Genomic DNA, 15,241 nt, shown 5'->3' with positions numbered 1-15,241 from the left:
GAGAATTATGTTACGTTGGTCGGTCGGTCGAGATAGAGAGAGTGCACGAGAGCGAGAGAGAGTGCGTGCGCGAGCGCGCGTGCGCGAGAGAGAGAGTGCGTGCGTGAGAGCGAGCGAGAGAGAGAGAGAGAGAGAGAGAGAGAGAGAGAGAGAGAGAGAGAGAGAGAGAGAGAGAGGGAGGGAGGGAGGGAGAGAGAGAGAGAGAGAGAGAGAGAGAGAGAGAGAGAGAGAGAGAGAGAGAGAGAGAGAGAGAGAGAGAGAGAGAGAGAGATCTGACAAGTGCATACAGAAAGGATTTGCGTGCATGTGACAAAAAGAAAAAAAGGTGCGGCGTTATCAAGGGAAACAGATGAGTACTGTCACCACAATAGATGAAAAGCCAAAGACGTGGATGGGGAAGATTTATCAAACCCGCGCATTACACACAGCACATTATACAAAGTAGAAAGTCTCAAGACTTGATCAACAAGCAGTGCCTTCACAACGAAGCACTCGCAAGTGAAGAGATGGAAGGAAACAACCGCAGCAGCTATAATGATGTATTGGCAGTCCCCCTGGTGGTGGTGGGGGTTAGTGCAAGAATATAAAAGTCGATGTCCGTTGCTATATGCTGAGCGTTATACACTGAAAGTGCTAGCTGCATTAGACCTAGATTTATAAGCAAGTAACTGCATGCGAGATTATCACATACTTCGAGTACGTGCTAGCTAAAGTAGGTGCGAGAATATCATACACATGCTGGCTACAGTAGAGCTACAAGAAAAGCACTGTACTCGAGAATAGCATGACGCTACCAGCGTATACAATCCAACATGGAGTAACTGATGAGGATATTCATGTGAGGTGACGCCTCTCTATCTGAGCACACGTCAGTCTGGCATCAGTTCTGCCCTTCACATGTTTCATAATCCCTACTCCAGTCGACCTGCATACACTGAGGGGGCTTGCAATTGAGACGGCCAGGCTTGATGTACATCGAGGGAGCTTGCAATTGAGACGGCCAGGCTCGACGTACTGAAAAAGGTTTGAAGTGAACTTTTTTTAACGGGACCAGCAGAGTGCTGGAGCGCGCGAGCGGAAGACTATTCTCACCTGTCACCTTCATGGTCACAGTTGACAAGGTGCAGAAGTCATGCATGGCTGATCACAAGCAGCTCATGTGTACATCGTGCACCTAGTAGCTGTAGATCTTGGTGCAGTGGATGTCCTTGTGGGCACACTCACGATTGCGGTTATAGCAGTAGAAGTAGCCGCTCTTCAGCTTCAGGACTTTCACCAAGCCGTTGGGCCAGCGATCCGGCTAAGAGGAACATGCAGAGCGAGAGAGAGAGAGAGAGAGAGAGAGAGAGAGAGAGAGAGAGAGAGATAGAAAGAGAGAGAGAGAGAGAGAGAGAGAGAGAGAGAGAGAGAGAGAGAGAGAGAGAGAGAGAGAGAGAGAGAGAGAGAGAGAGAGAGAGAGAGAGAGAGAGAGGAGGTAGAGAGACGACATGGAGGAAAACAACTTTTAATAATGGTGCCATAGGGACTAGTGTATGTTCGACTGCACGGTGCATTCAAACAGTGTAACAGTACAAAACATTACAATTAGATGCCATCAACCTTCCAGTTCACAATCTCCACAAATTGGTGGTCAGCACTCCATGAGAAAAAGTATCATTAGCTACAAGGCATAAATTCGTTCAGCTTACAAAAGATTTCAAAAGATCAACATGCCATCTGCCATGTCAAATATGGCTCGAAAGTGATAATTATTATCAGGCTGGAGTCAGCAAATAACGACTTCTGGTTCAAAGTCAGATCCACTGCGAGACCATAACGAAGTACAATGTTATGTACAGTATATTGGTAGGTAGGGTATTTATTTAACACCAGTAATGTACTTGTAACCACAACCAGTCGGTGTGGCTTATGCCACGATGGTCAAATTCACCGTCATGAGCAGGATAGAGGTCAGTATTTCGTGACAACAATCTAGATGCAGCTCATACCGCAAGTGCGGCGTATACTTCTGAAAATACTGTAGACCCCCTTTGCATGCAAGTGTGACTGTTGTCCGGGCCATGAGCCAAAACTAGATCCGACTGATTGGATCCATAAGTCAGTGTTCTCATGACAACAGCCTGGTTGCCATGTAGTTCAAAGTAGCACGTTCAAGCCCTATATCGTTCTTTGTGGATATAATCAGTTCAAATTGATAGTGATCACCATGGTAGATGTGTGTACATCGTAACAAAAAATCCGGGTGAGGTTTATACTCCACAAAATACTTTATGTGAATACGATGTGGTGGCCACTTCCATGATAATTTAATTGTTTTGATTTTTATAGGAAAGTTGGCTGTTCCCTACACTGGAGCGCTCGCTTTTCCGCCGACTTGACTTGGACTTGGGATCAAGTGTCAAGTAAAGTTGGCGGGAAAGTACGAGCTTGGTTGTGGGGAGCAACGGACTTTCTTACGTATGTTGTTGTTGTTTTTCAAATCTCTATTCTCGCGATGGCCAATGACCATTAAGAGATATTGTTGTGAATTCTTCATTCTCACGATGGCACCATCGGCAATTGTTGTTGTTTTTGTTGTTGTTGTTATTAGCACGAGTTATTAGCACGACGTTGTTGTTGTTGTTGTTGTTGTTGTTGTTGTTGTTGTTGTTGTTGTTGTTGTTGTTGTTGATGTTGTTGTTGTTGTTGTTGTTGTTGTTGTTGTTGTTGTTGTTGTTGTTGTTGTTGTTGTTGTTGTTGTTGTTGTTGTTGTTGTTGTTATTAGCACGAGTTATTAGCACGACGTTGTTGTTGTTGTTGTTGTTGTTGTTGTTGTTGTTGTTGGTGTTGTTGTTGTTGTTGTTGTTGTTGTTGTTGGTGTTGTTGTTGTTGTTGTTGTTGTTGTTGTTGTTGTTGTTGTTGTTGTTGTTGTTGTTGTTGTTGTTGTTGTTGTTGTTGTTGTTGTTGTTGTTGTTGTTGTTGTTGTTGTTGTTGTTGTTGTTGTTGTTGTTGTTGTTGTTGTTGTTGTTGTTGTTGTTGTTGTTGTTGTTGTTGTTGTTGTTGTTGTTGTTGTTGTTGTTGCTGTTGTTGCTGTTGTTGACTATATGTGAAGTTCAAAGCACCATATCAGCGAAACCTCTTACCAGATCTTCACCGTAAAAATGCTCATACTCGGTGGCATCGCGAAAGCCAGCCAGCTGAAACCGGTATGCTACAGGGAAAATGGACAGGTCACAAAACAGCGTGTACATGGCAGATAATTCTATGGGTAGACAGGCATAGTGGGGTGGTCTAAAATCATAGTAGATAAACGGAGGGTACCAGGTTCAAGTCCTGTTCGGTCTATTCTCGAATCGACTCTTCGGCCTATTCTTGAATGGGTTCCTGAATGCGCTGAGTGATCCTGATGAGATCTAATTGTGCCAAAGGGCGTTTCAGGGCCGAAATACCGATTCGTAGATCTTTCGTTTCCCCTCCTAACCCATACTAATCTTTATCGCCGTGGCTGGCTATCACCCACTCTCTTCAATTTGACCGGAGTGTCCACTGCGTCTTGAGATGTTGCAATACCGTATTTTCCCGAATATAAGTCGACCTTCTGTGCGCCAGAAATTTCGTCAAAAGCTGGGGGTCGACTTACAAACGGAACTCGACTTACATACGGGAATCTGGCACAACAAATGAAGTGACTGGAGTGTCCGTACAAAAATGCACTACCATACAAACCATGTGAACATTGAATGACACTGGTTTTGTTCAGATTGTTCAGATTTTGTCTTACTGGCATGATGATCTCTCCTCGCAGAGAATTCATCATGTTTTATGTGTGGGTGTCATAGAGCTATAAAAACTTTTTTTCATGAAATTGACTCCTGGATTTTGGGGTGGTCGACTTAGATTCGAAGTCGACTTATATTCGGGAAAATACGGTAAATAAAATTGATACAGTACGACTTACCCTCAAAGTTTTTTGTTTTGTTTCTAGTTTCTCATTTCTCATGAAGATGGATGCTAGTGTACTGGGAGAATTTCCAACATAATCTGCTGTGAGAGATGACGATGAAGTAGAGCAGGTCCCGGCATTCTTCCCGGTATTGAAGTATAATTCCAGTTCCTTTGCGGATGTGCTGGAGTTTCCCTGCAGCATGGCACCAGCACATGCATTGTTCCCCAACCCCATTATGTTTTAGTCTTGCCCACTCTCTCCATGTTAGATGTACTGCACGGCCCACAGTCCATTCAGAAAAAGACGAGCGCTGGCTCTGGAGAGCTCCCGTGTTTGGTGATTTTTCGTGATTTTGTGGTACACTGTGCAGTGCTGCGAGATTCGAAACTTGAAAAAGGGTCCAAAAAGGTGCCTCAACTGTGGTTCGAACGGCGAATGTACTGTTATGCAAGTGCAGAGAACAGCCTGGATTTTCATGTTTATTTCCCCAATTCAGTGCTTTGGGGGCAAAACCGGGCTGACATCCTATTCTCGTTATGACCCATTCATGGCCAAAAGCTAGGATATCATCTTTTTCTGAATGGACAGTAAGTAGGAAACCTTGGGTGCAGCTGAGCAACTGTGTCCCAGGACCGCGCCCTGACACTGCGGGCACTGCCGCCACTGGTACTGGGTGCAGCACCCAACGCGTTAACCGTAGATACATGTCGTCTTCGTGACCTTCTTCAATCTCCTTTCCTGTCATGCAAGAACTGTATCCTCCTCAATCGCATGCAAGTCAGGCGCGTGCTCGGCGATGGGCACGGGGGGCACGTGCACCCCCCAAAAATTTTCAATCTGGGTAATTGCAATTGTAATGTATGCAAATATGCTCTAAAATTCAAGAAAGGTTGCAAACAAATTGCAGAAAATTGCCGGGGGGGGGGCTCCCCTCGGCTCCCGTGCACCCCCCTAGTTGGGGGGCCGAGCACGCCCCTGCAAGTGTTTTATTTCAATGGGGGCGGGGAGGAATGAGTTGTGCAAGCCGAGGTCTCTTACCGTCTTCGACTTCCTCGTTCCAGACTATTCCTCGTTTCATGCTCTTGGACCGTGGTGCCGTCACGGTCGCCGCTCGTCGTTTCGGTGCTGTAGCAGCCGCCAGGGCCATGCCGCGTCGGCGGCTCGGCGCACTACACCAATGACATAATTTTTCCAATAATTTTCTTTTCATCTGTGTCACCTTTCCAAGTTTTCCCATGGGTTACTTGGACCTCATTCGCTTCCTTGTCATTGAACATGTGTTCAGTCAAAGTCAAACTAATAAACACAACTGGCCCCCAACCCTTAGTTAGCCTAACAATGACTGTCTGGATATACCGTTCTGCGGGCAGAGGTTGTATTACCGTTGTTATACACTATACTCTTTAGCATACATAACACTAACAGGCATGTCATCCACAAAACGTGACACGGACCCGTATCGTAGATCTACCCACCCGTACCGGCCAGGGCCGGCCACCCTCAGGCCTCACGGAGTCGTCACGCACTGCCGTTGCTGCTGCATGCTGCGGTAGATCTACGCGGTATAAATATTATAATACAGTCGAACCTCTTTAGGACGAACATCAAGGGACCGATGATATTTTGTTCGGAATAACGGGAGTTCTTCTTATCCATATGTTAACCCAGTGAATACACAGGGTTTATCCAATACAGTTACGAATACTAGTTCTTCTTAGGCAAACGTTTGTCTTATCAGTGTTCTTCTTAACGAGGTTTCACTGTAATTATAGTAATTAGTGGCTCATCTCGGCGAAACGGGCACCATTTCCGCACTGGAGCTTCGTGGTGAAATATTTTCACTGCAGCGCTAGCGCTAGATCAGTAGATGTAGTTTCTTCAGTTTTTCATGTTACAGGCAGCTTGTAGACGAGTTGTTGTAGGCAGCGAGGTGGTGTTACAGTTAGTTTAGCCGTCTGCTGCTTCGTGTCAAAGTTTGTTTGGGTGCAGGCTGTGTAAGAATCTGTGTGTTGGCCAAAGGGTTTCATTGAAGTTTCCTAGTGGCTTGGAGGCTCCATTTGACTGCTCTATACCATCACGACGTAGAGAACCGGTACAGCCTATCCGCCCACGACGTTCAAAGGCGTCGTGTCCAGGATTCAAGCAAACCGTGACTCCTGGCTGCAGCCTGCAGGAGCGCTCGTCGCTGGACGTTCATCGTCCCCGTTTGTCATGGTGTTCTAGTGATTCTGGGTAAGTGGTTGGCCAGTGTTGTTCGGTTCTTGGGTATTGTTGTTCGTTCTCGTTTCCTGAACTGGCCGCAGTGCACCGGTAACGGGTATGCATGGCTCATGCTACCGTGAGTGTCTCAACAACTCAATGACTATTTCGCTTGTGTACTGCGAGTGCGAGTAAAGTACGGTGAATAGGTGAATAGGTGAATAGGTGAATAGGTGAATAGGTGAATAGGTGAATAGGTGAATAGGTGGATAGGTGGATAGGTGGATAGGTGGATAGGTGGATAGGTGAATAGGTGTGGGTTCTCTTCACTCAGTACAGTCGAGTCGAGCCAGCTGTAACTCCAGTCCCGATGCCGAGAGTCCGGCTCACTCCCCTAACATGGCAACTTCCCCTTGTCTAGCCTCCAAGAGGAACAAAGAAGTATGGTAGCCGACTGGTCGAAATAATAAATAAGTAAAGCATGGTTACACCCACTGGTCTTTTATTCGGGCACGTAATCACGGTCGTTTGCACGGAAGGGCGTCGGAAACTCAAAACACCATAACCCACTGGTCTTTTATTCGGGCACGTAATCACGGTCGTTTGCACGGAAGGGCGTCGGAAACTCAAAACACCATACAAGCTGTAGATGTACCATGTGAAACCTTGTCACTGTGTGATAGTGCATGTACTGTAGCGGACATGGAAATCCAGTCGATTGACCGGGGCCGGCACCCTCAGCACGTACGATGCGACCAGCACGCTGGGCTGCATCACATACTAGTAATGCACGTTCCGCTTATCCACGGCTGCATGGCCAGGGCCCTGGGGCCACTAGACGTGCGACCGGATTTCCATGTCCACGACGGTACATGTACATGATATTAAAAGTCTGACCAGAACTCCGTCTACAGAGGAACGTTGACTACTGGTCAGAGTATCTCTATACATGGCGTGCGTGGAATATATGGACTGTAACTTCGAAGTATATGTACCAGTACAGTCGCGGCCAAAGAAATGCGACCCACGAATCAAAAGCAGCTCCGCATTTCTATTTCACCGTGCATGGTCGAATAACCCATCCGGGAGGGCCAGAGGGCTTAAGCCTTGGTGCTTCTTTCAGCTCCTGGTTTGGACTCCCCGATACACGTTGCAATGAAAAGGGAGTGGTGCTCCCTTGTAAATTTGCTGAGCGGAGGGCTCGGCATGCTTCTCGTACTCTGGACGCGCGTTCTCGACGTTGAGAGCAGCCAACTTCCTCAAGTTGACGTCATATTATGATGCAATCTGCGCCGATTATCAGACATATCCTGGACTTTAGCTAGTGCAAAATAGCGCAAGGAAAAATGTGTGATGGGTTGATAAGCTGTACAAACGCTGTAAATCATTCTGGCCAGAGGAGCATTGCATCAAAACAATGCTGTCAACTTGAAATTCTGTTGGGACAAAACTGTATGCGGGAGCGGCCTACTCCTTGGGGGTGATGCACTCCTGTCAATGCTCAGTGCACGCTCTTGGAACCTTGCCTCCACTGAAACAAAAGTGTGAAACGCTTTTAAAATTTTAGGGTTTCTTTGGAATCTGCAGGCAGGGATAGTGGGATGGTCTGAGACCATGATTGAGAAACAGAGGGTACCAGGTTCAAGTCCTGCTTGGAAGTCTGATCTACTCACGTCCCACCACTTAGGAACTGCATCTGCGCCTTGATCCAAGAGGGTAGTGGCGTTCCTGCGGATACGGAAAACCGGGCCTTTGGCCGAGTCTCACGCGAACCGTGATTTATTTTTTGAATCTGCACCCGCTGAAAACATTCTGAAGAATGTTATCCATTTCAACATCACTCATGATGTGCCGTGTCTATTTTGGTGTGGTTTGTTATGTGTACATGTACAACAGATGGTGACTGACGTCCGTGACTTTTGTTCTTGTCGCAGTCATGGCTACAGCAGAGGTATGAATTGTCCACATGTCATTGCTTTGCCAAATTCTGAAAATTTTGTCTCAAAAACATCTTACAGTGTGCACATACATACACACATGTTTGCATGCGCACGAACACTCGCAATCACACGCACGTGCACACACACATACACACACACACAAACATGAATACATACACACATACACACACACACAAACATACACACACACACACATACACACACACACAAACATACATACACATGCATGTGCATACACACACATAATAATAATTATACATACACACACATACACACACACACATACACACACACACACACACACACACATACACACACATACACACACATACACACACATACACACACACACACATACACACACACACACACACACACACACATACACACACATACACACACATACACACACATACACACACACACATACACACACACACACACACACGCATGCACACACCCACACACACAAACATGCACACACATACACACACACGCACACGCATGCACACACCCACACACACAAACACGCACACACATACACGCACACGCACTTACTTGTACTTGTACTTGTTGCTCACTGCCAAAACTGGTCTCGTGGGTCTCCCGGGAGTGAGGAGAGAGACTCAAAAGGAATCTTGGAAAGATGACTCAATTGGCTCCTGAACCGCCCAACGGCCGACACCCCCTGAAATCCCCAAAACTCTGGGTGGACTTGAAAATGATCCCACTTATGGGCTCACCACACCTCAGTAAGTGGGTGAGGACAAGGTGCAGAAAAAGGATTGACGGCATCAGGGTATCCGTCCCGGGATCCAACTGCAGTTACCCCTGCCCCCAGTGAAGGTAATACTTGCTACTAGTGTGGGTGGCTAATTCAGAGTGGATCTGATATGCGTCACTAGCACTATTGATTACACAAGAGTTAATCTAGCCAGAAGCAGTCCATGGTTAACAGGTATGTATACTTCAAATAGAAAGTATACGAACCCTGAAACCAACAAAGGTGGCAGATACAACAATACACCATCATGCAGCCGAGCCTGTTGGCAACAGACCCAACACAATCAGGCATAAGTGTACCCACCAACCGAACTAGCTGGCACTCACGCACACACACACACACACACACACACACACACACACACACACACACACACACACACACACACACACACACACATGTACCCGCTCCATGCTATCATTGGATGGTTAAAACTTGTGCCAATATGTGTAAAGGGCCGTCTGGTATTATTGATTATCTTCAGCGAACAGTAACGCTTCAATGTGGCCTACCTCAGCCAACCAGGCCCCTGAAATGGCAGTGGCCAAACGGAAGCAATAAGCCCATACGAATATATCTGCAGTTAGCTAGGGCTGTCTCGTTCCCCGATGAACACTTGATCAACATAGCACAGATCTCTGGCAGTGCTAAAAACAAAAACAAAAAAAACAGAACTTGCATGGCACCATGTATGCTGCTAAGTACTGGTCGTAGCCAGGGAGTTGTAAAATACCGGTATTTTACGACTCCCTGGTCGTACCTTACTGGCAGCTTCTGTGATTCTCAGCTCATGGTATGCTAGCCATTGGCAGATACTGCTGGCAGATTTTTTGTGTTCAGAATTTGGTACTTTATCGGGACGCTTTCATGCATGTTTGGTATGTGGATAAAGAAATGGAGCAGAATTCAAGGCAAGGTGAAGTGCCTGCCATAAGTTTTATATGGTTCTGCCAATTTCACTGCTTTTCAAGCAGAATCTGCCAATTTTTTCGAGCATTATCCGCCAAGGTCGACTGTATGCACTCTGTGTGTTGTTATTGCAGAACCACTCGGTCAACACATGGCCATGGTCAAGCCAGATGTTCCGCAAGTGGATCCCACGCCTCCAAGCAGCGCTCAGCTGCGATGCAATTCGTGTTGAATGCTGTGCCAAGCGGTTGATCTCCGATGCGCAGAAGAAGGAATTGATGGCGATAAAAGATTGGGCCAAACACAATGACCGACTGCTAGATATGCTGAGCAGGGGTACAGCTGAGACTTTCCACACCTTCTGTAGTATTGTGCGTAGCACCGAACCTGAAGCAAACTTTTCAAAGTTCCTAGATGACATGAAGTCAGTGGATACCTTTGTTGGAGGTAAGTAGAAATGTTATCAGTCAGGTAACTGAGAGATACTCACAGAATTGTACATAGGGGGTGTAGCTCAACCATCTGTGGTGTAGTGACCATGTACCACCGACAACCTCATAGCCGCCATTTTGCCTGTTAAGACTATGTAGTAGCTATGACGACCATTTTCTGGTGTACTGACCGGACTATGCTGGCTATAGAGGAGCTACACACCTGCCTGTACATGTACAGACAATACTGCATGTCCTTGAGTTGCTTTGCTACATATCTATACAGTGCATATTGATGGCACCAACCTGCGTTGAAGTTTTGCAAAGGTGCTTGTCACGGTGTGTGTGTGTGTGTGTGTGTGTGTGTGTGTGTGTGTGTGTGTGTGTGTGTGTGTGTGTGTGTGTGTGTGTGTGTGTGTGTGTGTCTGTCCAACCGGTTGGAAGGCTACCCTATTGCCAAAGCATTTTTGGAAGTTGGACTAGTTTCGGCTCACAATCCAGTGTGTCGTTACTATATAGCTTTCATGGCTGAGGTTGTTGGTATGTCTGTTGGCCCTGGGTTCCCAGTACCCAGTTGCCGATGCTGGTTGGTAGAATAACTCCAATTTCACTTCAAGGTACCAGTGCATCTAGTGTCTGCTTTTATCAAAGCAGCGTGCTGTCTATACTGGTTACCCCAGCAAGTGTAGGGTGTGCATAGGTAACTGTCTTGGCCGTCCTATTCCGATGTACTCCGTGTGGTGTAGACCAGGTGTTCATTGGGGGGTCGATTCACATGGCTTCGCCAGTTGTGTGGATTAGACAGTTATCTGGCGCTTGTCTTGATCTGTTTCAATCAGAATCAGATCCGCTATCGTTGCTATAAAGAGAAAATCTGTGGGTGCACATCCAGTGCATTTGCAGATTTGCGTGCTTCTCTTGCGACGGGCGTATACATGGTACATGGTGTGTGTGTGTGTGTGTGTGTGTATGGTTGTGTGCATGCAATGAGGCATTTTGTGAGGCTGTGAAATGATTTGGCTATTTACTGTTCTCTGTGTCCTCTCTAACACAGGCAATGAAGATGCAGCAAATAGAGTAACTCGAAGTCAACCGGCTCGGTTCAACGGGAACCCACCACCATCAACCAGCCAAGCAACTCGATCTCCGCCAGCCACAGCACCCAAACCGACAAAGCCTGCTCTAAAACCCCAGGCGACTCACGCATCTCCCTCCAAGCCCACCGGCATCTCTGCAATGATAGCGGCCTTCAATTCAGCCGGCCAGGAACAGAAACTGGCTGGAACTCTACCTTCAAAACCTAGTCGAGTCCCCCAGCCTCCTACTCGCCCAAAGCCCGCCACTCCCCACAACACAGCAAGAACAGTGGAAACTAAGGATCCCACCACAGGTCACAGAGTGCAGCCGGTAGTGACTTCTGATCCTGTGTCTCCTCCACGACCACCGCTCTGTGACCTCGCACGACTAGCGGCTGGCGGTAACCAATCAATGGGCACTCAGGCGGGGACATCTGCCCCAGCTGATCCCAAGCCCTCTCCGAAACCTAGACAAGCTGCTCCTTTCAGGTCTGCTAGTGTCTCTACACTAGCATCTGGTTTTGAATCGGATAGGTACGAGGCAGTCCGACTGCCCTCGGATCACGTCCCAAAGCCCAAACCGCGCCAAGTGGCCATCGCTAGTGACAGGGCAGCTAGCTTGGCCATTAACCCAGCAATAGGTGTTGGCAAAGACCCGGGCGGACATGCAGTGCAGCATGTACAGCGGTCAGCGCCCCCAGCAGAAAGCTTATCTGCCAAGCTCATTGCTCCATCTACGACTGGACGCGAGTCGATTGCCAAGAAGGCAACAGGAGATTCAGCTACGCCTCCGCAGCCCAACTCTCTGGTAAGAGATATAATTATAAGTGACAGGAGTCGCAGTGTGTATTTACTTACCGTATTTGCCGGAGTATAACGCACACCCCCATTTTAAGTAATGTTCTGGCAATTCAAGGTATATCCGGAGTGTAATGCGCAGCTTAGATTTGAAAGCATTATTAATCATAAAGACAGTACGATAGTGCGACCATTGTCATAAAAAGTGCATTCGGGTGGCTTATGCAGGGTCAGAGGTGGCACACTTCGTAACAGTTTGATGCATTACACAACTTTTAGAAGTACAATCATGTTCATTTTTCTAAAATTTTCATATTTGGAGCATAGTGCGCACCAGCGATTTGGGGCCAGGAGTAATTCCTCCAAAGTGCACTCTATACTCTGGCAAATATGTTATATTGATATAATGGAAAACTGAAGTCTGCACAGAGTAGAATCGACATCAATCCACACTCGTTGCGTTTTTCTAGGGTGGTGAGTTGATGATCAGATCCATGAAAACAACTGTACACTCATATCTTGTTTTTCTGGGCGGTCCGGGACCGGGAACTTCCCGGAACTTTGAAATTTCTGTTACTCCGAGCCGCACATGTTTTGATGGGGACATGCGAGAGATATGTGTTTTACGCACAATGCCATTTCCTGCCACCAATCTGCACCAGCTATGACGTAATCGCAGAACTTCACCATGATAGACATCCATGCAGAAAAAGAGTCACACGTTGCACACTCTGGGTTTTATGTACTCTTGGTGCACATCCTGGGTCATGTGATCAAGGGAGTCGTAGGCTGTGGGAAGACGGCACAGGCAACTCTAACCCCAGGCCTGCCGGAACTGGTTCGGTTGGTCGGGTTATCACCGGACCAACTTTGTGGCCACCAACATTATGTTTACTGCTGAGGAAGGCATAATTTCCCTGCCAAATCACAAAAAAGTATGGAAGACTATGGTACGACCAGACCGATACTGCTTCTGGCAGTCCTGAGCCCTATATCTCTTGGGTTTCGACCCTGGGTGGCCGTTCGCAGTCACCCTTGAGAGGGGGACGATTTAAAATGAACACGTTATTGTCGGTCAGGATGTAACTTTGATTTCAGTGATTTCGGTAGAGAAACCAGGTACCTAAATTAAAATTAGATAACACCTAAAAGGGACTACACACGTAGAGTGCATACTGTACGTGAAGGGGAAGCTCGTCACCTAATTCTACATTTCACCTGAAACCTGGCAGGTCCCTGGTACCGAAAGTTTAATACACCTATAATTAGTGGTGTACACGGGTAGTCGGGTACCCGTGAGGACCTCGGGTAGTCGGGTACCGAATAGTACCCGAAAGCCCGAGGTCGCAGATGACATCATGTACAGTGCACGTGTACGTGTACAAATAATTCATGCATGTCTACCCAATGCGCAAGGGAAGGGGCTGGTGTGCATTGTGGTCTTACCATGGAAACATTACCCGATCGGGTACCCGTGCTACCCGTGGAAAACTACCCGGACCCGATACCCGAAGAAAATGCTACCCGACTCAGCCCTACCTACAATAACATGTTCTACAGTACACACACTCACATAATAACGTTGCTCGTCTGTGCTCACTTGAGATCAGTAAGTCAAGGCCACGGTCCCTGCTACAACAATGAACTGCTTGTGACGGCAGTAATGTCAGAATCATAATTTACCCTTTTGAACAGGTCCAGGTGCTTTTTCATGATCATATTGCAGTGCAATTACTTGCTGGTGCATTCATAAGTGGTGAGTATCACCAGCCTGTTCATTTCAATACATAGAGACTGGTGTTCAAAGAGCCAAAGACATGAGGTTGTGGTTCATTGGTAAAACAAGTTTTTATGACGTATCACAGCTTTCTTTGATCAGCATAGTTCGATTGATCTCCCCGAAGACCATAGGTTCTAAAAGTGTTATTGTTGTCCGTGATTTTTTTAGAACGAAACAACTCTTCAAGTGAATTTTTCACAAATACCTTTCTAGTAGGGTGAATTCATTGTCTTTTGGCGGATGTGGGCTGATTTGAGTGGGAATGTAGGGTTTGTTGTTGTTGTTGTTGTTGTTGTTGTTGTTGTTGTTGTTGTTGTTGTTGTTGTTGTTGTTGTTGTTGTTGTTGTTGTTGTTGTTGTTGTTGTTGTTGTTGTTGTTGTTGTTGTTGTTGTTGTTGTTGTTGTTGTTGTTGTTGTTGTTTTGTTGTTGTTGTTGTTGTTGTTGTTGTTGTTGTTGTTGTTGTTGTTGTTGTTGTTGTTGTTGTTGTTGTTGTTGTTGTTGTTGTTGGTGCTGCTGCTGCTGCTGTTGCTGTTGCCGTTGCCGTTGCCGTTGCCGTTGTTGTTGTTGTTGTTGTTGTTGTTGTTGTTGTTGTTGTTGTTGTTGTTGTTGTTGTTGTTGTTGTTGTTGTTGTTGTTGTTGTTGTTGTTGTTGTTGTTGTTGTTGTTGTTGTTGGTTGTTGTTATTTTTTGAATTCTTTTGTTGTTGCTGCTGCTGAAGCTTCCTCGAATAAACACCATTCAACTCAGCAGCCAGAAGATATTTCATGCTCACTTCATTGTGTGTATGACTCTATGTCTGTTGACTTTGCAGAGTCAAGCAGGCAACACAGGTCCATGGTCAAGCCAGGTGTTCCGCAAGTGGATCCCACACCTCAAAGCAGCGCTCAGCTGTGGCACGATCCGCACGGAATGCCTGGCCGAAGGGCTGCTCACCGATCCGCAGAAGAAGGAACTGATGGGAGTAGAATATGATTCTGCCAAACACAATGACCGACTGCTAGATATGCTGAGCAGGGGTACAGCTGAGACTTTCCACACCTTCTGTAGTATTGTGCGTAGCACCGAACCTGAAGCAAACTTTTCAGAGTTCCTAGATGACATGCAGTCGGTGGATGCCTTTGTTGGAGGTAAGTAGCAACTTTATCAGTACGGTGGCTGAGAGGTACTCACAGAATTCTACATGTCCAGAAAGGACTGTTGGATACCATTAGTACTTTGGTGACGTTCTGGGGAAACCGTTCATGGCTGGAAAAGAAGAAGCGAGGCCCTGGTTTTCCAGCCTCAATGCCACCTTGCGCAAGCCACTAAACTCCCCTGGCTTCAGCTGACCCTATTGTGAAATGTGAAACCTACCAGATGTTGGGCAGGGGAAGGTGGTG

General features: G+C 46.7%; 1 protein-coding gene and 1 long non-coding RNA gene across 2 annotated transcripts; one reads left to right on the top strand and one right to left on the bottom strand.

Moving 5' to 3' along the window:
• Positions 1-384: 384 nt before the first annotated feature.
• LOC135819699 (uncharacterized) lies at positions 385-5,264 on the bottom strand. The gene is made up of 3 exons (XR_010553967.1): positions 4,964-5,264; positions 3,123-3,190; positions 385-1,300 (listed from the first exon to the last, which is right to left on the bottom strand). It is a non-coding gene; the product is annotated as an uncharacterized LOC135819699 (long non-coding RNA).
• A 749-nt stretch (positions 5,265-6,013) lies between these two features.
• On the top strand, positions 6,014-15,012 carry LOC135819698 (mediator of DNA damage checkpoint protein 1-like). Its single transcript, XM_065332950.1, has 5 exons — positions 6,014-6,157; positions 8,021-8,075; positions 9,913-10,225; positions 11,264-12,093; positions 14,674-15,012. Exons 2-5 carry the CDS (start codon positions 8,061-8,063, stop codon positions 14,995-14,997), a joined length of 1,482 nt encoding a protein of 493 aa, XP_065189022.1. The 5' UTR covers positions 6,014-6,157; positions 8,021-8,060; the 3' UTR covers positions 14,998-15,012.
• The last annotated feature ends 229 nt before the right edge of the window (positions 15,013-15,241 follow it).

Source organism: Sycon ciliatum, chromosome 6, assembly GCF_964019385.1.
Source record: "Sycon ciliatum chromosome 6, ocSycCili1.1, whole genome shotgun sequence".
In the NCBI taxonomy this organism is placed as follows: domain Eukaryota; kingdom Metazoa; phylum Porifera; class Calcarea; order Leucosolenida; family Sycettidae; genus Sycon; species Sycon ciliatum.
This window is presented reverse-complemented; position numbering and strand designations above follow the sequence as displayed.

Coding starts and splice junctions, on each gene's coding strand:
- LOC135819698 (XM_065332950.1), top strand. Junction 10,226..11,263: donor AGTGGATACCTTTGTTGGAG/GTAAGTAGAAAT, acceptor TCTCTAACACAG/GCAATGAAGATGCAGCAAAT. Junction 12,094..14,673: donor CTCCGCAGCCCAACTCTCTG/GTAAGAGATATA, acceptor TTGACTTTGCAG/AGTCAAGCAGGCAACACAGG.